The sequence below is a fragment of the Chrysemys picta genome, chromosome 8 (assembly GCF_011386835.1).
Source record: "Chrysemys picta bellii isolate R12L10 chromosome 8, ASM1138683v2, whole genome shotgun sequence".
Classification (NCBI taxonomy): domain Eukaryota; kingdom Metazoa; phylum Chordata; order Testudines; family Emydidae; genus Chrysemys; species Chrysemys picta.
In genome coordinates this window covers 9,597,175-9,625,064 of record NC_088798.1, presented here as the reverse complement: position 1 = coordinate 9,625,064, position 27,890 = coordinate 9,597,175, and the positions used below count along the sequence as shown (strand labels likewise).

Here is a 27,890-nt window from a genome sequence, read left to right as displayed (position 1 = left end):
AACAACTAAACAATTCTTAAAGGGCGTGACCAACATCTACCCTCCCCAAAAACACCATACTCCTATATGGAACCTTAACCTCGTGCTATGCACCATCATGGGGAAACCATTTGAACCCCTTGCAACTTGCTCACTGCTACATCTATCGATGAAGGTCTCCTTCCTTTTCGCAATCACTTCAGCAAGAAGAGTAGGAGAGCTAGGTGCCCTAATGGCACACCCACCGTATACCACATTCCATAAAGACAGTGATCCTAAGACCCCACCCTAAATTTATACCTAAAGTAGCCTCTTCATTTCATTTAAACCAACCCATTTACTTACCTGTGTTTTTTCCGAAACCCCATGCCGACGCCAGAGAGGTATCCCTTCAGACTCTTGACGTCTGTAGAGCTCTGGCCTTCTACCTAGAAAGAACAAAGATATTTAGAAAATAGTCATGTCTCTTTCTCTTGGTCACAGAGCGATCGAAGGGTGAGGCCATCTCTAAACAAAGACTATCTAAGTGAATTTCTGGCTGTATCCATTTGTGCTATCATCAGAGCAACATCCCTGCTCCACCTGGGATTTGTATGCACTCCACCAGAGCGCTATCCACGTCAGTAGCGTTCCTCAACAATGTACCTATTGTAGATATTTGCAGGGCAGCTACCTGGGCCTTAGCCCACATGTTTACCAAAAATTATCCCTTGAACAACATTCCTCTCCTGACACTCAGTTTGGACTCTCGGTGCTATCCACCGTCAACAAAGATACTCCGAAGCCCCACCTTCCATTGGGAGGTACTGCTCCATGGTCACCTAAAGTGGAGCACCCACAGGGACGCTCCTCGAAGAAGAGAAGGCTACTCACCTTGTGCAGTAACTGAGTTTCTTTGAGATGGTTGTCCCTGTGGGTGCTCCGCTAGCCTCCCTCCTTCCCTCTACTTCGGAGTTTCATGCTGATTCTCTGGGGTAGAGAAGGAACCAAGGGACAGTTGGCTATGCACGCTAAGTGGCCACTCATAGTCGCGTGAGACGGATACCGCACGTGTGTGGCCACCTGGGACGCTGCCACTACAAATCTCCGATTACAAGCACAGGGTGCCAAGACACCTAAAGTGGAGCACCCACAGGGACAACCATCTCGAAGAAACTCAGTTACTGCGCAAGGGGTGAGTAACCTTCTCTTTCTACAAGTGTAATGCAGGACAGAATATTACTGATGACTGATCATGAACCAGCAATCATGTGGCTTGATTTTAAGATCCTAATTTGCATTAGGAGGCCTCATAATTTGAATTTATCATTCTTGCACTTGAAAACTGAGTAAATTGGCTCTGTAAATCATTGAGGGGGGGGAAATAAAGATAAAGGCCTGCAAATCAATGGCACATCCAGAGAAAGAGAACACACACGTATAATGAAATTGAAAAGCAACAAGTTTAAAACTGAAAAAGAAATACTTGTTTTACACAAAATGTGATTAACCTGTGGAACTCACTGCCAGAAAAGATTATTTAAGACAAACATGTGAAGTCTTATTGCCCCTCAAGTCACTCATGCAGGGCATGGGGTTTTAGGCCTGGTCTACACTTAAAACGTAGCTCAACATACCTACAGCAATTAGGAATGCGGAAAATCCACAACGCTGTGTGCTGTAGCTATGCTTACCTATCCCCTTGGTGCAGATGGAAGCAGGACTACGAAAGACTGGTTCCATTGACCCAGCTACTATCACTCAGGGAAGGGGAGTTCCTATAGCAATGGAAAAACCCCTTCTGTTTCTGTAATCTGTGTCTACACTATGGGCTTACAGTGGCATATCTATGATTCCATAACTGTGCTGCTGGAGTGCCTGGAGTGTAGACATGGCTTCACATGTGATTGGTTTGAGGCTGGTTGGTGTATGCACCTGGGGGATGGGAGTCATGGATGTATGGAACTCTGGGTTTCTCGTGTTGTGGTTACTGTTGTCTATTTGCACGGAAGTTGTGAAATTGTAACAGCATTGTTTTTTCCTACCATACGTTCCAGTGGCTTTTTCTTTTCTTTCTGTAATAACGTCATCACAACTCCTAAATTGGGCATGGTGGGGAGGGTAGTCCTTGCAAGGAAGTCACTTAAAGGGCAATTTAGCATAAGATGGTTGCGGGAGAAGGCCTCCTCAACCATTGTTATGTGAGAAGAGGTGGGGTGTCATTCTTGCAGAATCCAGAACAGGCCGCGGGTGAAGGCACAGCTAGATTGAGGGGGACCTGAGTTCTTGGTACAACAGCCTTGTGTTTCCGTCTACACATTGATATGTATAAGTGGTTAGCCTGGTGGCCACTGAGAGTACCATAGTCTGGTATGCCAGAGCAGGCCCAAGTGTTCCTGGATTTTGTGATTGTGGGAATTGGGTTAGGTTGGGTCCCATCCCAATAGTTTTGAGGACTGCCTCCCACAAAAGCTATGTCAACACTGCACTGCAGCACAGACTACAGGGAGTGAATTGCAGAGGGCACCCAAGTGTTGTGATCTGCAGTGTTGTGTGTGCACAGACAAGTTTATTTATCTAAAGAAAGGCATTTTCAGTATATACTTGTTTATTTCAGCATTATATTTGTGTGTTTCACTTAAAGTGCCTTAACTATGTAACAGGCTTTTTTTTTTTTTTTTTTTTTTTTGAATAGCAATGCACTGATGTTCATATGGTGAGTGACAGCGATGGAGATGACTTTGAAGATGCTACAGAGTTTGGAGTTGATGATGGAGAGATGTTTGGTATGGCATCATCTGCCTTGAGAAAATCTCCAATGAGTAAGTATTGAAAGTTAACATATGTAACACTATAAATCCTTCACTAAACAGTAATAGATAAGAAAATATCCTTAATTTCCCTATTAATCGCACTGGTTATTTTCTAGGGTACTGTTAGAAGGACATGCCATATTTCTGTGCCTATTTTATTTTAGTTTTGCGCTGCTTAGTGCCACTTTCACTGAACTGAGAAGAGGCAAAAAGATACAGCTTAGAATTAATGCATTCTGGACACAGTCTATAGCAGATGCTGAAAAAAGCCCATAATGGGAACATTAGAATTGCTATACCAGTTCAGTTTATGATTGCTTTCTCTGACACTGACTAATAGTGGATGCTTCAGAAAGAAACCTGATAATGGGCAACTATGGGATTATCTTCCCAAAGGGGAAATTCCTTCCTATCCCTATGTGTTGACCCTGTGCCTGAAGCATGAAAGTTTAATTCCGTCATAAATGCCTATCTAATGTAACTGTGGATTTTCTTTTTAGCTATGTAAATGATTAAGCTTTTCATGTTAATATCCAGTGACAATGAGTTCCCCATGTTTATTTCATGTTGCATAACATATTTCCTTTTATCAGTGTTAGCTTTTTAATTTCATTGGATGATTCTTTGCTCTCGTACGAGAGTAAGTAGGAGCACCTGGTTATCTTATCTATGCCATTCATTATTTTATATACATCTCTATCAATATTGTTGACTTTAGGGTATGTCTACACTCTGATTAAAAAACCCACAGCACTGAGTCTCAGATCCCAGATCAGTTGACTCGGGCTCAGGCTGCGGGGCTATAAAATTGCAGTGTAGACATTCAGGCTTGGGTTGGAGCCCAGACGCTGAGACCTTCCATCATCACGGGGTCTCAGCACCTGGTCTCCAATCTGAGCCCGAACATCTACACTGCAATTTTATAGCCAGGCAGATCGAGCCTCGTGAGTCAAGTCAGCTGATCTGGACCAGTCACGCCTGTGCCACGGGTCTTTTATCACAGTTTAGACTCATCCTTAGGGGCTTCCTTAGGGTCTAATTATGTCGCTAAGTCAGAGTGCTGAAATTTATTTTAAGATTATTCACAAGTTAAAGATTTATCACTAATGAAACGTTTTCTCAACTCTTCCAAGTAGGCTTCTTTATTCTAATATGTTAGAATAGATCCAAAGAGAAGCTGAAATCCAGATCAGTGATGTGCCACATTACAAGTGAGCTTAGAACTTCACCATTTAGAATGGCCCTGGATATATTCATGGAAGTATCTGGAAATTCCGTGTTCACCCAAAGGGTCATCCTATCAGTAACCTTTGGTGGAACTTACGAGCTTTCCCTCTGGGCACTTAGAAAGTTGTAAATATGAAAAATTAAGGAAACAAAAAAATGATTTTTGTGGTCTGTGTTATTAAAAACTATTTCCTCCAGATGAATTCAATATATATTTGTACTTGTTTTTTTTAAGTGCCTGAAAATGCTGAAAATGAAGGAGATGCCTTATTACAATTTACGGCAGAATTTTCCTCAAGGTAAACTTAGACTATTAACTGTGTAAGACAGATAGTGATTTGTGCTGCACTGTAACTATCATTTAGCAGGCAATTCAAGTAAAAGTAAAATAAATATAAGGATTTCCTTATCTGGCATAGGCATTTAGGGCCAGATTCTACCTCACTTACCTTGACTTGAGTGAGAGATCATTTGTGGAGTAAGATACTATTCAGTGTGAGTTAAGATGGCAGGCTCCGTCTTTAATTGAGAAGCCACTTGCTTTATATCACTCCTGAATTCCACAAGGGAGTAGAGGGATAACTAAGATACTGATTATAAACAGTCGCACTGTTAATTTAATGTAAATGAGCTCTTTCGACCTGAAAAACTGATGACTACTGGAAAATAATATACTTAGTTGCCATGAGAGTTTTAAGAATAGCTAAAATAATTACTAGTTAAATGTGTAAACGTGCTGCTTTTGAGAATTTATATACAATATACCTGAAACAATTTACTGTTAAACAGTTCCTTATTTCACCACACAAGTGGCACCCTTTGGCAGCCAATAAAGTGAACCCGGTGTATAGTTTGCATACTATGTTAATTTTTATAAAGCATTTGTGGCTCCTTTGTGATGAAAAGCTTTCCATATGTTTGTGATATAATTAAGATGTTATTAAACAAGAATATCACTCAATCAACTAGTAAGAATATAATAGTGAGGAGAAATAGAGCTATGATTGAGAAATAGTACTTAAAATTTACATATTAACTTCAAAATCGAGCAGTTTGTGAGAGCAGGCAGTTGTTATGATAGACAAGTCCATAAGATCAGCAATCCTATACAAAAACTTCAGAGGGCAGAGGAGATATTTAAGAGTTTAGCCAATGCATGTATTTAAAATGAATTTAAACAGAGCTGAAACTGAAAAAAATTACTTACACTTTATTTTTATTAATTGAATCTTTGTGATTTTCAAATAGATATGGTGACTGCCATCCTGTTTATTTTATTGGGTCACTAGAGGCTGCTTTTCAAGAAGCCTTCTATGGGAAAGCCAGAGATGTAAGTGTGTGTTAATGTTACACTATTTGTATTAGAAGGAAAGTGATAAAAGGGCTATTACATTTGACACTATGCCAAAAAAGTTCTGATTTTTGCTACATTACTTGTAAGCAGTTTCATACTTTTACGTGATTGACTGAAATGTTCAGGCTTCATGTTATGGGAATGACGGGGATAACTCACACTTGCCAACTGTTCTGTTTTGTCGTGGACTGGCCTTGCTTACATAACCGATCCCAGGCTTTGACGGCTTTGGCCAAAGTTCTAGCAGTCATCTGAGCTTCTAAAGGCTTTTTTCTGTAAGTGTTTGTCTCCTGTCACTAGATATCACTGTTTGGGAGCCTTGTGGCTGACCGTGACAAAGCTGTATATTGGTATCTCTTTTAAATAATGGCTGATACAATCAAATTAGTAAATTTACAATTTTAAGGCCATTGGGGCAGGGAGTGTGCTGCCTTTTGTATTGGTACAGCATTTACTTAAACACAGAATAGTATTATAGTTTGGAATTTAAGGTTTCTATTCAGCCAGATAGGCACCTCAGGGTTCTGATGTTCCACATCCATTTGGAAAAGTAGTATTTTCATAAAATAAGAAAGAGAATAATTGAATGAAGGCCTGGTGTCCTGGATCTAGGAGGGTAAGTACTCACTCACCTGTAATAGTCAACACCTAGATAAAGACTAAAGCACCAATAAAAAGCTTAAGCAGCTTTAATTCATCCTTTAGCTGTCTTGATATTGGTCCCAAAAGAAATGTGCAAACAAAGCGTGTTTGTCTCTCTTGAATTACTCATATTGAAATGGTCTATAAGTATTCCTTGTAACAAAATCTCCACTACTTGCTCTAAGCTAACATTTATTTGACATGTTTGCACACCCCAGCAAGTTTCTTGCAGAATAACTGCTAAATTTGGAGTCTAGTTTCATTAATTTACATGGTTGACAGAGCATGGATTGCTCTAGAACACTTCAGTAGCAAAATAAGAATTGATCGTGACTCGTAGGACTGTTGAATGCTAAAGCATGTTGGCAATGAGGCAAGTGAATCAATATAAAAAGATGCTTGATTTAGAGAGTTCACTTTTGACATCTCATCAGAAGTGGATAAAAGCATATAATTATAAAAACAAAGGGCGTTTTATTAGCTCTCAGAAACATTATTTTATACCTCCAAAGGGGATTTTAATACAGTACAACCCAACTGAATGTTCATCTTCAAAATAGTTTTCATATACTACTAACATGTAGGATATGGAAGATGCATTCTATTTCCAGTATTTTTCCAGTGGGTTCAGACCAGATCCTTACCAGGATTATCTGATACGTTTAGCAATTTACTATTTTTATTACCTTTTTCTTAGAAATGTTGTTTGTAAATAGTGGCTGAAATATTGATAAAGGCTGAACTGTTGATTCCTTTTTGTATTTAAACTCACATATTAAGTTGCTACATTAATTTATATCACATTTCAACATTTTAAATTTTAAAAATGCTTATGAAATAAGTAAAGTTTGATATTATTGTACCTTTTTCCTACTGCAAAAAATCTTTTCAATATTGTTTGAGAACTCAAAATGAAAACAAGTGGACACTTTATTCTGTTTTTGATAATTGTTAAGTTTTATAAAGTGACTGAAAATATGACGTTTTAATTAAGGACATTATTTTAAGAAATTGCAAGCTAAATATTCCGTGTTCTAATTTATACCGTGAAGGGCACTTAATTTTGCCAGGGCAACAGATGAGCTTCAAGCGGCAGCATTCTTCACTTGAAGTGAGAAATTGAGTTCCAAGAGTAAATAAAAACAAGATTGAAGGTTTAAATCCTCTGCTAGGCTTTTTGAACTTATATACTCATTAAATGTTTATTGGAGTGGTGGGATTATGAAGGATTTGGGGAGCTTCCATCAGCTGGTATATAGTTAATCACTAAGTAAAACACTACATTTGATAGAGTGTTTCTCACGATGCCACACTCAATCCATCTTAATGAAAACCGCTTCAGACTGATTTAATTTGAGAGCACTTGGCAGTGAGAGTGCTTATAGATCTTAGCCTTTTTCTTGAGGAATTTGCAGTGCTGTCCAAAGCACGGTACAGTCCAGTTTCAGTGACATAGCCATCAATATCTTTTTTCCTATCTCTATTGCTGACATTTTCTGAAAAAAATCCTGTTTATATAAATTTGCAGCTTTCTTGCAGAAATATTTGAGAGATGATTTTATGAAAGGTATTTACCTAAATCAGTTTGCAGTTACTTTGAAGTACTTTTTAAAATAATTTTTAAAACATTTTGTTATCAAAATAGGTATTTTAATGGAGGCTTTTCTCTAAATCTTTCACTTGCATGTGTCAGAAAACAGAGACATTTGATACTTTGTTTCAGAAGACATTAACTGAAAAAGAACTTTAATTTTAATATAGCTAACCCTGCCTCATTTTTGACTAGTATTTGCAGTTTGGCTTCTTGACTTTGAGACTTTAGATAACTAATATTATGTGTTTACTTTTAAAGCAACTTCTTCCATGACAATCCCTGTACTAGCTGTGAAGGGGAAAAATATGCCCAAGTTCTGTCTTGATTTACATCCTGTATATAGATCTGCCCACAGTGTGTCGAGTCAGAATTTGGCTCATGATCTTCCCGTAAAATGCCATGAAAGCAACTCTGTACATCAGCTAGTCCTCTGTGCTCAGTAGAAATGTAGCAAATGTACAGCAAGCTGTCTTCCCATTAACAACTGATGTCCTGAGGTAGCTTCTACATCTGGCTGCATGTTCTGTTATGAGTTCACAAGAAACGTACTGCATATTCAGTACAAAAGAAAGACATTTAGTTTATCAGTTACTGTGTGAGTGTGGTGAGGGTGGGGAAGGAAGACGTGGGTTTATTAAAACAAAAAAAGAAACATGGTTGTATAAAACACTTTAGTTTATTCCAACCCAGTGAAGGAAATCTCCATGGTATCATTTTGAGTTTCTGGCCCTATATATTATAGTTTTAAATAGCTACTGTTTAGGAACATAAGAATAACTAGACAAGATGCTACAGAGGAAGTGTTAAAACCCCCCATCATGGACAAGTTTGTAATTACATACTTATGTGGAAGTTTATTCCTAGCTTCAAGCAGTTAGTGGTTGACTTACGTTCTGCAGCATGAGGGAATCCATTCCTTATAAATGTTTATCATGTGTAATGAATAACTTTGGGTGGCACTGTTATTTATGTGTGTCTAATCTCTCTTTTTGCCTCCCAGTAAGTTCTTTGCTTGAATAATAAAAAATTAAAGTATTTCCTTTTTATCAATGGTTGCTTGCTTTTCAATTTCAGTGGGTGATCCCTAGGTCTTTTATTATGAGAGAGGGTAGAGGATCATCTGATTTACCTTCTCAAGAGCACTAATTTTTATATACCTCTGTCAGATCACCACTTGTCTCTCTCATTTTCTCTCTCCACCCACTTCTAATAGTTACATTAAATATCACTCCTATTGCAGATCCTTAGTGGTCCCCTGCATTGCACGCACTCGTTGCTTCCTGACAATTAGCCACTTAAACCAGCACTTTGATTTCGATCACTTAGACAGTTTTTGATCTATGGCAGAATTTTAACTCTGGGTACTTAATTTCCATAATAGCCTCCTATAATTTGACTTAATGTAAGACTTTTTCCAAGTCCAAATCAATTGGCCTTTTCTCATCCACCAACATGCTGATTCGCTGGAAGAATTGTAATACACTGGAGCTGCAGAATATTCCTTTACAGAAGCCTTCCTGCTGTCTATGTTTGTCTATGTGTTTTACAACTTGGTGTCTCGTTGGCATGACATAATGGAAATTGTATATGTAGACAACATGCCAGCCGTAGCAGAGATTAGCCAAAGAGTTGCATCTCGCATCCATCCAAACCTAAACCATTTCTTTCTATTAATGTCATAGTGTTTTTTATAATTGTGGTGAATTTTGTCACCTGATTGCTGTTGTGTATATATATTTGATCCTTATATATTTGCAGTCTTATCTTTCTTTTTAGTTTGACTCCAAACATGAGTTTATTTGCTCTATATTTCATGCTGTAGTATGGTCTTTGTTTTCTCCATTATATTTCAATAGAAACAGTTCTTTCTTGAGGCTCTTCTTCTTTATCTTGTCTTTTTTAAAAAAATTTGTATTGTATTATTAACCTTTCTTGTAATACAATACTTATAAGATTCTCTCTATATATGACAGGTTTCAGAGTAGCAGCCGTGTTAGTCTGTATCCGCAAAAAGAAGAACAGCAGTACTTGTGGCACCTTAGAGACTAACAAATTTATTAGAGCATAAGCTTTCGTGGACTACAGCCCACTTCTTCGGATGCAAGTGGGCTGTAGTCCACGAAAGCTTATGCTCTAATAAATTTGTTAGTCTCTAAGGTGCCACAAGTACTCCTGTTCTTCTCTATATATGATGATTAGTATTATATATTGTACTATGTGAAGCCTACTTTCGTTTTGTTGAGTTGTAATTTGGTGTGCAGAGAGTAGAGGAGTGATGAAGTCTCTGTGTGTATGAGCCAACTGTTGTTCTAACCCATCTGCTGTTGTGATTTAGGCAGCAGCAAAAGTTGGAAATTAAACCTTTGATTCCTTCTGCTTACTGCTCAGAATCCCAAGTCCATACCTGTCACCTTTTCAGAAAGAAATCCCATCCTGCTGTTGCTAAAAGAAAGAGTCCTTACTTTAGGAAGGGTTATATTTATAATGGTTCTAAGTCAAGTGGAAAGCTATTATAGAACTTAGAAAATAGCGTCATCTGTCAGTGCAGCCCAGGATTTGGTTAAATTGTCCACAATCTGCCTTCAGTATGACTAGCTTTATTGGGCCTGATTTTCAGAAGTGTTAAGCACCAGCAACACTATCTGAAGTCATGGGAGCTGGAACTGCTCAGTATTTTTGAAAATCAGGCATGTAGTTTTCTCACCTTATAACATCACCTTGGGCTGTGAGTGTGGGTAGGTAGATTATACTCATCTAAGTTTAGACTGATTCTCCGTCTTTCAGTGACATTGCTTGAAGTACTATTTGGCCGGGATCTGCAGAACACCCAAGATGCCAGAAGGAGCCTGTAAACTATTGGCTAGGTTTCATGCTTTCCCTATTCCGTTCTTTTCTGCTCTGTGAGAGCCACATCTTTTGAAAGATCTGGAAAGAACATTGGCAATTCTGAGAGTAGTTAAAAATTATCTTGAAATGACGATAGGTCAAAAGCAATCTTTTGAAGAGCTTTTCGGATTTCACAGTGTTGACCGTAAAAATGATTTTTTTAGACAGCAGAGTTGATTTGGATCCAGGGTTATCCACAGTACTTTACTAGCATAGAAAGAGGAAGTCCTTTGTAATATATTAGGGACAGTGACTGTAAGAATACTAACAAAAAGTTTTAAAAACATTTTTTCCAAGAGTACTTATAATTATTTTAAGGAACCTAAATATATTGTGATGGAAAAAAAGGTATCGCAGCCTCATTAGACAATCTACTAACTAAAAAGGTTATATTTCTCATTCTCCACAAAAATGCTTTTCTAACTATATCATCTAGGGCTGTGATCTCATCATCTGAAGTGCTGATTTCTTTGTATGTACACCGCTACCTCGATATAACGCGGTAAAGCAGTGCTCCGGGGGGGCGGGGCTGCGCACTCCGGTGGATCAAAGCATGTTCAATATAACGCGGTTTCACCTATAACGGTAAGATTTTTTGGCTCCCAAGGACAGACAGGGCCGGCTCCAGGCACTAGCCCTCCAAGCATGTGCTTGGGGCGGCACCTGGAGGGGGGCGGCGCTCACCCGGGGAGAGCGGGGCCCCGGCCGGGCTCGGCGCCCTCCCCTGCCGCGTTCCCCGGCGGGAGGCTTTTATGCCTGGGGCGCCAAAAAAGCCAGAGCCAGCCCTGAGGACAGCGTTCTTTCGAGGTAGAGCTGTAGTTGGTATATCTTGTACGTAGATGGAAAACCTGAATGCTGCATGAAGTGGTATTGTTGATCCACTAGTCCACAGTCTTCCTTCCGATTGAGTATTTTGGTATTGCCCCAGCATGATGCTCAAGAGCACTATCCAGCTGGAGAGATGCCTTCTTTTTTCTGAGACATAACACTGGCTACTTTGCACATTTGTAGTCTTTAAAACAGTTCAATCCTGTTGACTGTCAAGGGTAAGCAACTATTTCATTTTTTTCATTAGTGTAACTTGTGTTGGACACCTGGAGCTTGGGATAGGTACTTCTTTTTTATTTTTTGTGTACATCCAAACAAACAAAAATCTGATGGCTCATTGTGCAAAAGCTGTGTCCTTACCAGATTGCAACATGAGTAATTGTTATTTTTTCTCTCTGCTTGTATTGCACAACATATTGATTAAACAGACTAGAGAGAGAGAAAATTAACATGGCACACATTAAATGGATTAAAAACTGGCTAACTGATAGGTCTCAAAATGTAATTATAAATGTGCTTCCAGTGGGGTCCCCCAAGGGCTGGTTCTTGGCCCTACGCTATTTAACATTTTTATCAATTGACCTGGAAGAAAACATAAAATAATCACTGATGAAGTTTGCAGATGACACAAAAATTGAGGAAATAATTAAGAGGACAGGTAACTGATTCAGAGCTATCTGGATCTGTTTGTAAACTGGGTGCAAGCAAACAACATAAGAATATAAGAATGGCCATACTGAGTCAGACCAATGGTCCATCTAGCCCAGTGTCCTGTCTTCTAATACCAGATGCATCAAAGGGAATGGACAGGACAGGACAATTACTGAATGATCCAGTCCCACCGTCTGGAAGTCAGACGCTTAGGGACATCCTGAGCATGTGGTTGCATCCCTGACCATCTTGGCTAATAGCCATTGATGGATATGTACTCCATTAACTTGTCTAATACCTTTTTGAATCCACTTACAGTTTTTGCCTTCATAACATCCTCTGGTAATGAGTTCTGCAGATTGACTGTGCGTTGTATGAAGAAATACTTCATTTTGTTTGTTTTAAACCTACTGCCGATTAATTTCATTGGATGACCCCTGGTTCTTGTGTTATGTTAAGGTATAAATAACACTTCTTTATTCGCTTTCTCCAACTATTCATGATTTTATAGACTTCTATCATATCACCTCTGTCATCTCTTTTCCAAGATGAATATTCCCAGTCTTTTTAATGTCTCCTCAGATGGAAGCTGTTCCATACCCTTAATCATTTTTGGGTGCCCTTCGGTGTACCTTTTCTAATTCTAACTTTTTTTTGAGATGGGGTGTCCAGATCTGCATGTAGTATTCAAGGTGTGGGCCTACCATGGATTTATATAGTGGCATTTCCTTATAGTTCCTAACGTTCTGTTTAACTTTTTTGACTGCTGCTGTACATGGAGTGGATATTTTCAAAGAAATAATCACAATGACTCCAGGATCAATTTCTTGAGTGGTAATAAGTAATTTAGACTCCATCATTTTGTGTGTAAAATTGGTTTTATGTTTTCCAATATGAATTACTTTGTATTTCTCAACACTGAATTTCATCTGCCATTTTGTTGCCCAGTTACCCAGTTTTGTGAGACCCCTTTGTAGCTCTTCACAGTCAGCTTTGGATTTAACTATTTTGAATAATTTTGTATCATCTGCAGACTTTGCCACCTCATTGTTTACCCCCTTTTCCAGATCACTTATGAGCACTGGTCCCAGTGCAGATGCCTGGAGAACACCACTATTTACCTCTCTCCATTCTGAAAACTTTATTCCTACCTTTTGTTTCCTGTCTTTTGAATCAGTTACTGATCCATGAGAGAACCTTCCCTCTTATCCCATGATTGCTTACTTTGTTTTAGAGCCTTTGAAGGGAACCTTGTCAAAGGTGTTCTGAAAGTCCAAGTACACTACATCTCCTGGATCACCCTTGTCCAAATGTCGGTTGATCCCCTCAAAGATTTTGAATAGATTGGTGAGGAATTATTTCCTTTTACAAAAGCCGTGTTGACTTTTCGCCAACAAATCGTGTTAATCTATGTGTCCAATAATTCTGTTCTTTACCGTAGTTTCAGCCAATTTGCCTGGTACTGAAGTTAGGCTTACCAGCCTGTAATTGCCAGGGTTGCTTCTAGAGCCTTTTAAAGAAATTGGCGTCACATTAGCTATCCTCCGGCCATCTAGTACAGAAGCTGATTAAGTGTTAGTTTACATACCACAGTTGCGAGTTCTGAAATTTCATATTTGAGTTCCTTCAGAACTCTTGGGTGAATACCATCTGGTCCTGGTGACTTACTACTTTTAAATTTAGCAATTTGTTCTAAAATCTCCTCTAGTGACACCTCAATCTGGGACAGTTTCTCAGATCTGTCACCTAAAAAGAATGGCTGAGGTATGGGAATCTCCCTCATATCCTCTGCAGTGAAGAACAATACAAATAACTCATTTAGCTTCTCCTCCTTGTCTTCCTTGAGTGCTCCTAATCAACTGAACCTCAGCTCTCAATATGATGCTGTGGCCAAAAGAGCTAATGTGATCCTGGGGTGTATAAACAGGAAAATTGTGAGTAGAAGTACAGAGCTTATTTTACCTCTGTATTTGGCACTGGTGTGACTGCTACTCCAATACTGTGTCCAGTTCTGATGTCCACAATTCAGGAAAGATGTTGAAAAATCAGAGAGAGTTCAGAGAAGAACCATGAGAATGACTGAAGGATTAGAAAACCTGTCTTATAGTGATAGACTCAAAGAGCTCAATCTATTCAGCTTAACAAAGAGAAAGTTAAGGAGTGTTTTGATTAGTCTATAAATATCTACATAGTGAACAAATATTTAATAATGGGCCCTTCAGTCTAGCAGAGAAAGGTATAAAATGATCCAATGGATGAAAGTTGAAACTAGACAAATTCATACTGGAAATAAGACATAAATATTTGACAGTGAGGTAATTTATTGCTGGACAATTTACCAAGGGTCATAGTGGTTTCTTCATCACTGAAAATTTTTATATCAAGCTTGGATGTTTTTCTAAAAGATCTGCTCTAGGAATTATTTGGGGACATTCTATGGCCTGTGTTATACAGGAAGTTGGATTAGATTATCATAATAATCCGTTTTGGCCTTGGAATCTATGAATCTATTAAATGTTTTCCTTGTGGTTTCAAGTGGATATTATTCTTCACTTCCTGTCCTCAAGTGTTACCATTCTTTTGCACTGTTAAACAGTGTTTGCATTTCGTTTGCGGATGAAGCAGTTCTTTATAAAGAGATTTGGTATCTTTCAGGATGAAAGGTGGTATATAAATGCACTTCATCATCATCATACTCTACTAATAAACATCTTGAATGTGTTAAGCCATCTCTTAAATTCTAAGTCACCTCTGAAAAGCTTTATAAAATTTGGAATTCCATCCTCTTGCATTTCCCCCGCCCCCAATAATGCGAACACACGGGTTTCTGCAACAGAAATCCTTCTCTAATTTATAACTTAGAATTTTTGTAGGAGAGATGGCATATAGGTTATCAGCGTGATCTGATTTGAATTGTTTGGCATCCACCACCATGGTATATGAGCACCTTGCTGAAATTATTTAAACAATAAAAAGTGTAAATACAACTGTTTAAGTTCTGAGAGTGCTTAAAGCTTAAGTAATGGCTCGTACTGCTCTGAGAAGTAAGAACCAGAGGTTATCAATTGTCTTCTGGTCCTTACCTCTGTGTTTGGCACTGGTATGACTGCTATTGGAATTCTGTGTCTAGTTCTGGTGTCCACAATTCAAGAAATATGTTGATAAAGTGCAGAGGGTTCAGACAAGAGCCACAAAAATGACTGAAGGATTGGAAAACATGCTTTATAGTGGAAAAACTCAAGGAGCTCAATCTATGTGGTGACTTAATCACAGTCTATAAGTACCTACATGGGGAATAGATATTTGATAATAGAGGGCTCTTCAATCTATCAGATAAAGATATAACAAGATCAAATGGCTGGAAGTTGAAGCTAGACAAATTCAGACGTGAAATAAGGTGCAAATGTTTAATAGTCAGGGTGATTAGCTATTGGAACAGCTTACCAAGGGTGAGGCTAGATTTTCCATCTCTGGAAATTCTTTAATCAAAATCAGGTGTTTTTGGTAAAGTTGTGCTTTTAGGTCAGACAGGAATTAATTTAGAGAAGTCCTATGATCTGTGTTATGCAGGAGGTCAGACTAGATAATCACAGTGGTCCCTTTGGACCTTACAATCTGTGTATCCATGGAGTAATGTTTAGGCCAGACTCCTTTTGGGGAATTGAACCTGGTTAGCGTTCCTATTCTGTCAGCCTTTGGCATCTGTGTCCTCTTGGGTTCATTCTAGTCCAACACTTCTGATGGTGCATTAGATGTTGGAATTAGCAATCTTTAGCTTTTAACATTTTGTTTTCTTTCTCCGTCATGTATGTAATACAAACACACACAAAGGTTCCTGTGTGTCCTCATTCTACTACCCAGGGATAAACACATAGTTTCACTGGAAATGGGTTTGAGCTTTGACCAGTTTCTGCCTTAATCTGTCATCAAAGTGGAATCAACTCTAACATCTGTCATCTGGATATCAAAGAGGGCTTAAATTCTGCTCATGAGATGAAGATGATGTGTATTAGAATATCTGTTTGTGCTCAAGGAGACTTTTCAAAGTGGTTTTAAAGTCTCTAAGGCTACCTTAGATAGATGGATCAGGTTGTTCATTTGAAAGGCTTAAAGAGTGGGAAACATGTCCTTTTGTTCAGTTAAAATCAGTTCTCACTGCACAAAGCCTTTGGGCTGGAGGAAGAAGAAAGATCTTGATTCAGGAAACCTTCTACCAGCTTGAAAGAACACTTGTGCATTTACCAGATGCTATTGAGTAAGCATTTCTGCTTCAATTATTATCCTGAACAGGTGGGTGTGAGATGCAGAAAGCAAAATTTCAAGTCACCAGTGCTACCAGTTCTCATAATATTATCACTGCTCTTGTCATGCTTGGTATTTTTCTTAAAGCTCCAACACCTGGATTCCCGTTGTTACATTAGAATCTCAGTTTACTTACTTTATTTTTAGATGGAAAGTTGTGGTTAGAGCTTCAAGTCTCTAAAGGCTCCAACACCTGGAGACAGATAAAAAGTTCCCAAAATTTATTTTAAAAAATCTTAATGCAATCTCATTATATTTTGGAACCTGAAACATGGTTTATGAATGCATAGGATTGTCAATACAGTGCCAGAATATTATGTCCAGTTCTGGTGTCCACGCTTCAATTTTTCAACATCCTTTTTGGAAAGTATTCAGAAAAGAGGTACAGGAAGTGAAATACTTTATAGTGAAATACTTAAGAAACTTGATCTATTTAGTTTATCCAAGAGAAGATTAAAAGGTGACTTGATCGCATTCTACAGGTTCCTACATTGGGAAGAGACTTCTAATAGTAGTCAGCTCTTTAAACTAGTAGAAAAGGGAATAAGGAGATCTAATGGGTGGAAGCTGAAGTTAGACAAATTTAGACTAGAAATAAGGTGGACATTTTTAACAGTGAGGGGGAATAATTAACCATTAGAACAATTTACTGAAGGATGTTGTGGTTTCTTCATCACTTAGTCTTTTAATTAAGACTGGTTGTTTTCTTAAAGGTATGTGATAGCTCAAACAGAAATTATGGGGTTGCTGTTGAAATAACTTGGTGAGGTTCCATGGCTTGTGTTATGCAGGAGGTCAGATTAGATTATCATATTGGTCCCTTTGGGCCTTAAAATCTATTTATCATTATGAATCTAAAGCAGTGTTTTTCAACCTTTTTTCATTTGCGGACCCCTAAAAAAATTCAAATTTGGAAATCTCAGACGTAGTCTTTGGGACCCCCTGGGGTCTGTGGACCACAGGTTGAAAACTACTGATCTAAAGGCTTGGAAAAATCCTTTTTCCCACTCACTGATGACTAGTGGGAAGCTCTCCGTGATGACTAGTGGAAACCTAAAGTACTGATTTCTGCAGTTTAAGTTTTGATTTAAAAACTGTTGAGTTTCTTGTCCTTATGGTTCTAAAGTTTAATTTTCCAAGCGTGAACTGATGCAGTGCTCTGAGCCTTCAGATAGAGCTGATGCTTCTCCTGATGCTCATACCTTTCCCAAGCAGCACCAGAACAATGCAATGAACAAAACTGATTAGTTTCACAGCTGCCATATAGAACACTGGGCTAGATTTATATTAATTCCATACTCCAGAGCTAGCTGCGCTTGTTAACCAGCATCCTGCACATGGGTCTCACTTGTTGGTAGGACACACACACACACTTGTCTTGTGTATATACTTCTGGCTAGTAGGTTTAATCCTCTGACTGGTTAGATACCTGGCAAATTTTTAATCCTTTTTCTAAATATAAGGGAAAACTGGTATCTCAGATACATCTGTGTTGTAATTTATGGCAAATGCTGACCTTTTTTATGGCCACAGTAGTTCTAGATTGGCTGGTCTAGAGATTGAAATAATCTGTTTGGCCGCAAAAGAGAGGGTGAAATAGGATTTCAAGCTACTTTATTCTGCCCTGATAAGGTGTCTAAATTGAGACCCATAAGGGGAATCACCTCTTGAGGTGATTTGGTGGCTCAGTCTACATGTCTATTTGGTCTTTTGGCTCTCTGAGACTGTCAAGAAGAATGCTAATTGTGATATTTGTTTTTGAGCTGTGGATACGTATCTAGTAGAAACTTGACTAGGCTGGATTTAAACATAGGTAAAAGGCCAATTCCCTGAATAGTCCACTCTTTCAGCATCCTTAAGATCTATTTCTTTTGTTTGTTTGTTTCTACCTAAACCACCAGTGACAGGGGTTCCCTCATTCCTTTTATAAGAGTGCAAAAGAAATGAACTTTTCTCAAGTGCCACAGGAATGTAAGTGTTCTTGAGACTTTGATGGTCAAGACTAGTTAACTGGTGTGCAGAAGCCCAGTACACCTCAAGAAGTCTGTTAATGGAAGCCCTAGTGCAGGGGTCGACATCCTTTCATAAGTGGTATGCTGAATCTTCATTTATTCACTCTAATTTAAGGTTTCGTGTGCCAGTAATACATTTTAACATTTTTAGAAGGTCTCTTTGTATAAGTCTATAATATATAACTACACTATTGTTTTATGTAAAATAAATAAGGTTTTTAAAATGTTAAAGAAGTTTCATTTAAAATTAAATTAAAATGCAGAGCCCCCCAGACTGGTGGCCAGGACCCGGGCAGTGTGAGTGCCACTGAAAATCAGCTTACGTGCTGCCCTAGTGTGTCACTGAGGCCTTCTTGGAATATTAACATAATGAGAGCTTTGTTCCTTCTCATCTTCCTCAATACCTGGTATAGGAATGGGAGTAGCAGAAAACTTATTATCCAGCTAAAGTCCCAGGTGGAACTATTTACAATTGAGGCATGTGATTTTTCAAAAGTGCCTGAGTCACTTAGATCCCTTAACTTTCAATGACACTTGTGCTCCTAAGTCACCTTAGGTTATGTCTACACTACACAGCTGTGCTGCTAAAAGGTGCGCAGTGTAGCTGCTGTTTGTCGGCAGGAGAGAGCTCTCCTGTCAACGAAAAAACTTCCACCCCCAACAAGCGGTGTTAGCATTGTTGGCAGGACAAAGCACTGTTCACACCAGTGCTTGTTGTTGACAAAACTTTTGTCTTTCGGGGGGTGGGGGTGTGTGTGGTGGTGTTGAGGTTTTGTTTTTTTGTTTTTTTAACACCTCTGAACAACAAAAGTTTTGTCTTTCACATGCTAGTGCAGACAAAGGGTTAGGGCCAGATTTTTAAAGACGTTTAGGCACCTAAAATTGCGGATAGACAATGGAATTTTCAAAAGCACGTAGGCACCTAACCCCCATTGAGGTCAACCTTTAAAAATCAGGTCCTTTGGCATTTTTGGAAATCCCAGCCCTAGTGTATTAAAAGAACTAAAAAGTGCATTGTAAAAAATATGAAAGCAACATACATTTTCCTAGCAAAGGATGCTCAGGAGATGACTAGTTTTGATTTTTTTTTAAAGTATATTTGCTATCATTTAAATTATCTTTCTACTGCCTCTCTTTACTGTTATCCTAACAGTAAACCTCAATGTGGCCTGCAAGTTTTTTGGGCCCATGATTTTACAGCTGCAATCAACTGAAGTTACAAAAGATAGTTTAGCCATCTAACTACCTGATATCTGGATGCAAATGACAATTATACTCACAAATAAGGTAGTTCAAATTTAGACATCTGTTGTTTGTGTGCATAAGTTTGTGTGCCTGTCTTGTTTACTAAAATTTGGCCGTAATCTTTTAATCTTAAAACTGTACATATTTTGGAACATTCAGTTGGATGGAATCTCATATTTAACAGTTTCATGGGGTTGTTTCTTTGGAACTAAAAGTGTTTCTCAAGAGCCTTTTTTTATCAGCTCCCAGTGAAAAGAGGAGAGCAAAGCCATCCGCTTACCACAAAGCAGTGCCACCACAAAGGAAAGATTAAGGGTTTAGAGAGAGGTCAATGTGGGTTTTTCTCTAACTAAACACTTTCCTAAAGTTTCCTTGTGGAAAAAATAATGAAGTCATCTAAGAGTTTTTAAAGAATTTTTATTTCTTTTTCACCGTCTGCATTCGCTTGTCTTCCCAGCATGGATGTTTAATCTTTCTAGGCTTTGTGAATTGGCCCAAATGAATAAGTGGTGAGTTGTCTCTCTAGGAGCTAGAGGCTTATTCTAAGGCCCTAATCACTGAGTAAACACATCTTTGCCCTCCCTCTCTTACAACTGCTATATAATAGTCGAGATTCTAGCACAGTAACCTGGATATTGCAGGGATCGATGCTTTGAAATGCAGAACGGCTGATCCTCAAAAACAGACAGTGCCTGATCTTCCCCTGTCTCTTTCTTCTTTTTAAATTAAATATCACCACAGAGATGCTGTTTTATTGCTTGATATTGTGCATTAGTGCCCTGGATTTTCAAGTTTAGTTTCGGTCAACACTGTTGGCTGCACTTATATGGAACTCTGCATGTTAGGCTTATTAATGGCCTTTCCTGGCACATGTGTATTTGGTTCTGAAGAACATTTAAATTAAATCAGACAAACATTAATGTATATTACTAATCCCTTTCTCAAAGTCTAATGTTCAAATGTACTCTTCTTTTTGTTTAAACAGACATTGCTAAACTTTACCCATAGCCAGTGTTCTAGGTTATAAATATACCGATTTTTCTAAAAATGAATTGCCCCAAAATTGTACCCCATATCTTGATATATTAATGCAAGGTACCAGATCAATATCCTACGTAGATGTTACTTCGTATAGATAGATTTTCAATTACCTTTATAAAAATTATATGCAAAAACACTCACCCATTTGCCCTACTTGTCACTTGCCTTCTCAGCATGGATGTTTAAGCAGTATTTTTAAATAATGTCCCTAACAATAATTTTTGTGGTTATTTTCTGTTGCTTTTCGAAAACTGTGTTTTTGATTTATTCAGATAACAGATATTAGAACATGGTCCTTTCCCCTAATCATCTTTTTCCCTATATTATTCCCACCCCACCTTCTTCCCCTATGTACACGCAGATATACCAGTCACTTCCCTTCCTGACATGTGGTCTGCCATTACATCTCCATATTATGGGGAGGATGCACAGTTGCATTGTTGGCTACTTTCATTGCAGATTTAGATATTGGTTTCTGAAGAACTATGCAGAGGTGATCCTCTCCCTTGCAAGTACATAATCTCTAAAATAGTCTAGTCTTCAGCAAAATGGGAAATCATAATTGTTTCCAAACTTGGCTCTCTTATGGCAACAGCCAGGCTAACAACAATTCACTATCATTTTGTTAAGCTGAACATTTACAATTTACTTTGTTGTGATAAAAGGCATGTTTCTGGTAAATGAGAACTGTATTCAATATTGTCTTTACTGTGCAGCAAGCCAAAAATAGTTAGCTCATTCTCAGAACTAAATGCTAAATGGATGTTCCTTGGTATGCATTTTTCAGGAAGCTGTCAAATGTTTACTACAGGTACTTTTGTTTAAATAAGCTTTTTATTTTTTTGTGTTAAAATGTATATCTTTAATATTAATCTACTTTAAGGATATCCCAAATCACTTTTTGGAAATAAGAAGAAAAATTCACTTTTGGGCCTTTACTTGGATTTTGAAAGAGAATGTTGACTATTTGGATTAAAAATATTTGAGTGGATTTTGGGGGATAGAGGGTAGTTTGACTTTAATTGCTAGAATTCCATTTTTCTTTCCATGTTACTAAACTGTATGAAACAGCTGAATCAGAACATTTGTTTATGTTGAGAGTCAGTCTCGCACTGTAGACAGTCTTGTGTGCACTAACACACAAACCTACAGTAGCAATTTTAAGTTATTAAACAGACTTCTTAGACAGGTGTTTTCACTGATCAGTATTTTCTCCTGTCTTTGCAGAGAAAGCTTCTTGCTATCTACCTCCACCATGATGAAAGCGTACTAACCAATGTGTTCTGCTCACAAATGCTTTGTGCCGAATCTATTGTTTCATATCTGAGTCAGAACTTCATAACCTGGGCATGGGATATGACAAAAGAAGCAAACCGAGCAAGGTAATACAGTTTGAGTTGTGAGTTGAGCTGCTTTTGTTTCAAGGAAGCTTGCCATGTCTGTGTAACAAATGTTTTGTTTCTTGGTGTCTATTTAAATAAAAAAATCCATTCTGTGTTCTCTAGTCTAAGTCAGCCTAGCTCCAATGAAGTCAATGGAGCTGTGCCAGTTTACACCATCTGAGTCTCTTTGTTCTCATTATAAGATCACTCACTGTTGTTATAGAGTTTGGGAAATTATTTACTGTTTCTTACAGTGCAGATTTAATGTATTTTCTTGCATCTTCCTTTGCAAGCACTAGAGCACTATAAACATATTTTTAAGATTTTTGTTTTGAACTGCCGCAATGAGTGAGCAACACCAATTGATTGACAGTGAGAGGTGATTATATTAATTAACTACCTGGGGGCCCTGTCAGAATTATTTTTGTTATTGCAATTGGAAAAATTATCATCTTAAATAGAAGCTATTTTAAAAAAATAATTATAAAACAAATTATAAAGGGAACAATTCATATGAGTGATATGAACGAAACAATTCTCCTGTCAAAAATATTTTTTGGTAGTGATCAAAAATCACAATGCAAATTTAACATTTATTAATAAGTTAAACGGTGTCTAACAAAAATAATAATTTTAAGGAAGTGCTTTGTAGGCCACGTCAGCTAGGTAGATAATAGCTTTAATTCTACCACAAACTGATTGATGTATTTGACTTATACCACAGATTCACTTGCACATAGTCAGCAATCCGTTCATATCTTAATATAAAAACAATTGCGTCCTGTAGATGTTGGGATATGTTTATTTGGTCTGTTGATCATGATGTCTGTAAAAATGATGAAGGTTTTAAAGTCAGGCCTGTTTGAGTTTCTAATGTGGACTTCATTTCATCATGTTTGAAGTGCACATATGACTGTCACGTGCCATGATGCTATTTTGGGTGTGTTAATGCAAAAATAATGTGCTGTTTTGTGAACAAAAGAGGTTAAATTAATTCACTTAAGGGCAACTTCATTGTTGTTACCTAATTCAAATTATTTTTGAACAATTACAAATCATCCAGATTTGTGTTCCTGTTGCCCTGTGGCTCAGTAGTAATTGGATTTCTGAATATAGACTTTATCCATTCTTATTCCTCAAACTTGTAAACTGTGTTAGTTTTTCTTTAGATGAAGGGTGTCAGAGTAAAACAGAGCAATATTCTTGTGCAGTAATTTACTCTTTTAAAAAACAAACCATTGTGATCTGTTTCACAGGGTATCTTAACTTAACCTTGAATATCTTCAGTGTTGCAAAAGCCTCCCATCCTTTTAATTCCTTTTATTTGTTTTAATGACATCATTGTATTAATCACACTTAGTTAAAGGTGCTGAAAAAAGCAATGCCAAACACAGATAAAAATGAAGCATCTAGGGTCTTTCATGAGGCCAAATACAGAGACTGGAGACTTGGCTAAATCTTTTGGTATTGCCATTCATTGGCAGTAAGAAGCCTCCTCCTTTTCTTTTATCCCCCAACTAGATGTAAAAGGAAACACTATTTCTAAACCATCTGTAGTGGCTAAGTTCGGTTGACTACCTGCTGTTATATTGTTCTGTTCTCCATTTAATTCACTAGTTTCTTTTATTTTACAATGACAAAAAATTGCAGTGTAGTTTCTTTTGAAAAACTGTGTTTGAGGGAGTTTTTTATGACTGACAATCAACAGCCATGTAATTGCTTTGTTGTGTTTTACTAAAGAAGTCTATTAAGTAGCACAACTTTGATACACTAGTAATAAGAGTTTGCAGGTTACAGAGACACCTGTGGTGACCAAAGCGACAGAAGCTGCTTGTTAGAAAGAGCCTGTACAGCTGTGTCCTATTAACTCCTTATGACACTTTTAAAACACAAAATAAAGGGCTTGTTTAAGGCTTTATAGCTATTCTCAGTGAATCTAGTCACTGATTGTGTAGTATGATAGGATTCTTAAGCCTTCTTTTTTTGCTTTCTGGTAACATCTTACAACAAAGAAATGGTCATATTAACAGTGAGGTTAAAAATTAGTAATGGGTAAACAAGACACGTTAGCACAAAATAGCATGATTCATTGTTTATATATAATGTTACATCTTACTTTTTAGGTTATGAGCTTCTTGGGGCAGGAACTATGCCTCTTCCTCTGTTTGGAAAGTGCCCAGTATGCGGTGGGCATTGCCATAAATAAATAAATACTCATTAGCATCATTGTTTAACTACTAAACTTGGATAACGATAAATTATATACAAAATGTTTCTCAATGAAACAGTGGACATTGATCTAATTTTATTGTGCATCTCTACAATTATACTTAAATCTTCAAGCAGAAGGGAAAAAAGAATATGGACCTACTTCTCTTGTGCCAGTTTAATTCAGGAGTAATTCCATTGATGCCAGTGGAGCTGCATGAGTATAAAACTAGTGTGATGCAGAGGAGAATCAGTCCCGTTTATTTTATACATCCTGATAGATGGAATGGAATTCTGTGGGACATCTCAAACCAGGAGTACTATACTGCAGTAAAAGGAAAACTTTCACTGTTGTACTGTGAGTAATTTGGCAAAGAGAGAGAGGCTGTCTGCTAAGGATAATTTCTTTCCCTATCTAGACAGAAAATGATGCATCCTCTCCTGAGATACTCTGATTTTCTGGTTTCTGCTGTTTTCATGCCGTTTAAAGGTTGGAATCACTGGCATGGACTGGTAATCCTATGCAGAGTCCCAGTGGAGTAAATAGGGATCCCCCACGGACATAAAGTCCTGTGCTAGCAGGTTCCATTGCAGGATGAGGGCCTACAACATAATCCAGTCACAATACAACCAGTTGCCTGTTTTATGAGGACTGAGCAGGTTACGTTGTTAATGGTCACAGCTATTGGTAGCATACAGAGATCTCACAATTTTTGACTCTGAGGCATAGCAGCCCAACATGTTGTATTTAGCTCTATCAATGGGATAACTTCATGATTTAGTAACTTCTGATGTTCAAGAAAACAGGCATGTGGGCCTGTGTGTGTGTGTGTGTGTGTGTGTGAGAGAGAGAGAGAGAGAGAGAGAAAGAGAGAATCAAAAGTGTTCTCAGCTAATAAGAAAAAAGTATATTGCCACAATCTTTCCTTAGCAACAATGACATTTTCAATTAAAAACATTTTTAAATGTGTTGTAATAACCTTATGTAATTAGAGCCGTACCAAATTGGTCCATTTTGGTCCATTTCACAGTCATGAGATTTTAAAAATCGTAAATTTCATGATTTCACCTATTTAAATCTGAAATGTCATGGTGTTTGTAATTGTAGGGGTCCTGACCCAAAAAGGAGTTGAGGGGGTCGCGAGGTTATTGTAAGGGGGATTGCGGTACTGCTACCCTTACTTCTGCACTGCTGCTGATGGCGGCGCTGCCTTCAGAGCTGGGCACCTGGAGAGCGGCAGCTGCTGGCCGGGAGCCCAACTCTGAAGGCAGAGCTGCCACCACCAGCAGCGCAGAAGTAAAGGCGGCATGGTGTGGCATTGCCACCCTTACTTCTGCACTGCTTCTGGCAGGGCACTGCCTTCAGAGCTGGGCACCCAGCCAACACCCGCCACTCTCCGGCCGCCCAGCTCTGAAGTCAGCACAGAAGTAAGGGTGGCAAAACCGTGGCACCCCCCTAAAATAACCTTGTGACCTCCCTCTCCAACTTCCTTTTGGGTCAGGACCCCCAATTTGAGAAACACTGGTCTTCCCTGTGAAATCTGTGTAGTATAGAGATACAGAAGACGAGATTTCATGGTGGGAGACCAGATTTCACGGTCCGTGACGTATTTTTCATGGCCATGAATTTGGTAGAGCCCTACTTATTATTTTTTTAAATGAACTCTAGTCAGAAGTCATAGTATGGATGTCTATTCATCATCAGAAAAGTGTTTCAGTAATGGTTTAGATTTAAAATATTGTTTAAAAGGCATCCATTTTGAGCCCTATGAAATGGAAACAGCTTCAAAATGTTGAGATTTTTCACCATTTTCTAACAACATTTTTCAGTCAGTTCTGATATGTCTGAAGCCTTGCATTGCCTTAATCCAGCAGTGCTCAACACCTTGCAGGATTCGACCCTATTGGCCCCATCAACTCAGCAACCGCTGAAGTATGTCAGTGGGAGTTTTCAAATGACTTCAGCAGGAACAAAAGCAGGAACTGAGTTTGTAAGCCCAAGTGTTTGGTGATCACTACTGCTCTCAATGACACAAGAAATCATGCCAGTTAATTAGCACTATGACTATGAGATGTATTTTTTATATCTAAAAAGTTTTCAAGCTACACCTACATGTGGACTGCTATGCTGTCAAATAGGAGGACTGTTATAATTAATACAGTAAACTAGATGTTCCATTTTGACTTTCAAGGCTGCTTGTCTCTGATACAAGTTTTACAGGGTAGTGAGCAATCACTTTAAGTAAATGCTGCAAGTTCTGATTGTTTTTGTTGTTTTATTTGGCTGAGATAGGCTAAAAAATGTCTCATAAATGATAAAAGCATTGGAATAAAAGAACCAGAATGAAAAGTATAAAATAACTGATGTAATAAAATAGGTAACTTAATTTCGGAGAAAAACCTAGTATTTTTTCTTTATTGTACAAGAATCCCCCAGGAAGAGATTTCTTATTCCCTGTATTTTAGTGTTCAGTGAGTTAATTTTTTGGGAACTTTCTTATTTGTGAGTTAGAGTTTAGGTGTCAGCTGTTAAGTCATTTTAGTTGATTTTTGGTACTAATGATAGTAACAAACAAAAAATACTATTTATTTGACATGTCAGTGGGGCAATCATCTTAACCCTAGAATGAAAACATTTTGCTGTTGGTGAAATGACAAATTAAAACAAAAGGTAGATTGACTGTATATGCTAAGGTATAAATGTAACAGTTCAGTTATCAAAAATACTGTATATGTGCTTTGTGGATCAGTTAATGCTGCTATTATAATGTTAGCTTTTCCATCTCCTGAATTCTACATTTAAATATGCAACTACTCGTTAGGACTGGGATTGCTGAGTACAGACACCAGTTTATTTATAAATGCCAGGAGACACAACTGAGTCAAAGTGGGTGAGGTAATACCTTTTATTGGACCAACTTCTGTTGGTAAAAGAGACAAGCTTTTGAATTATACTGAGCTGAGTTATGACCTGAAGAAGAGCTCAGTGTAGCTTGTCTCTCTTACCAACAGAAGTTGGTCCAATAGAGATATTACCTCAACCACCTTGTCTCGCTAATATCCTGGGAGCAACATGGCTACAACAACAGAATATACAACTGACCTTAGCAAGATAATACATAAGAGTAATACTAGATCCTAGCAGCAGTTGGGATGAGGAACCTACAGTCATCCTCTACTGGCATTGGCTTCCCTCCCCTTTCAGTATTTACCTATACTGTCCAAGGCCAAGCAAGTTCACTTAATCCCATGGGCTAACAAGATGAACCAATCATGTGTCATGCCCTGGAGCAGGTGATCTATAGTAATGTCACTTGTTTACTGCAGCAAAATCCAGCTAGTATCAGAAACTTCTAGGAAGCCCAGACTGAGCCCAGAAGAAAAACTAAAGAAAGACAAAGAGATGTGAAAATGTCCTTGCTGTCCTTGGAATTAGATGGCTTGGGGAGGGTCCACCATGAGGGTGAAATTCAATAGGACTGTCAGAGGAGAGGATGCAACCTTCCTCCATCATGGCATGGGGCTAAGAAGACTAGATGTCTGTCAATGCACTGTATTCCAGATACAAGTCTGGGCACTTGTATATGTCAGTGGAGTATATGTCAATTAGAGGAATAAACTTTATTTGATGTTATCTGAACTTGGGAATTTTTCAACCATTCTCAATGTTTTCATTAAAGATGTTTTTTCAAGTGTGTTTTTCATACATTGGTGTATGTGCTCATGCATTATTGCAGAAAGAGCGGT

The 27,890-nt window shown here is 38.1% G+C and overlaps 1 protein-coding gene across 8 annotated transcripts in view; it reads left to right on the top strand.

Moving 5' to 3' along the window:
• The window catches only part of FAF1 (Fas associated factor 1), a 327,508-nt gene that overhangs the window by 223,563 nt on the left and 76,055 nt on the right, over positions 1-27,890 (top strand). For all 8 annotated transcript variants that reach the window (XM_042845001.2, XM_065553822.1, XM_008167963.4 and 5 more), the window contains 4 exons: positions 2,654-2,780; positions 4,234-4,297; positions 5,247-5,328; positions 21,781-21,935. In XM_042845001.2, the coding sequence (XP_042700935.1) occupies positions 2,654-2,780; positions 4,234-4,297; positions 5,247-5,328; positions 21,781-21,935 (428 nt within the window). The remainder of the gene's footprint in view (positions 1-2,653; positions 2,781-4,233; positions 4,298-5,246; positions 5,329-21,780; positions 21,936-27,890) is intronic.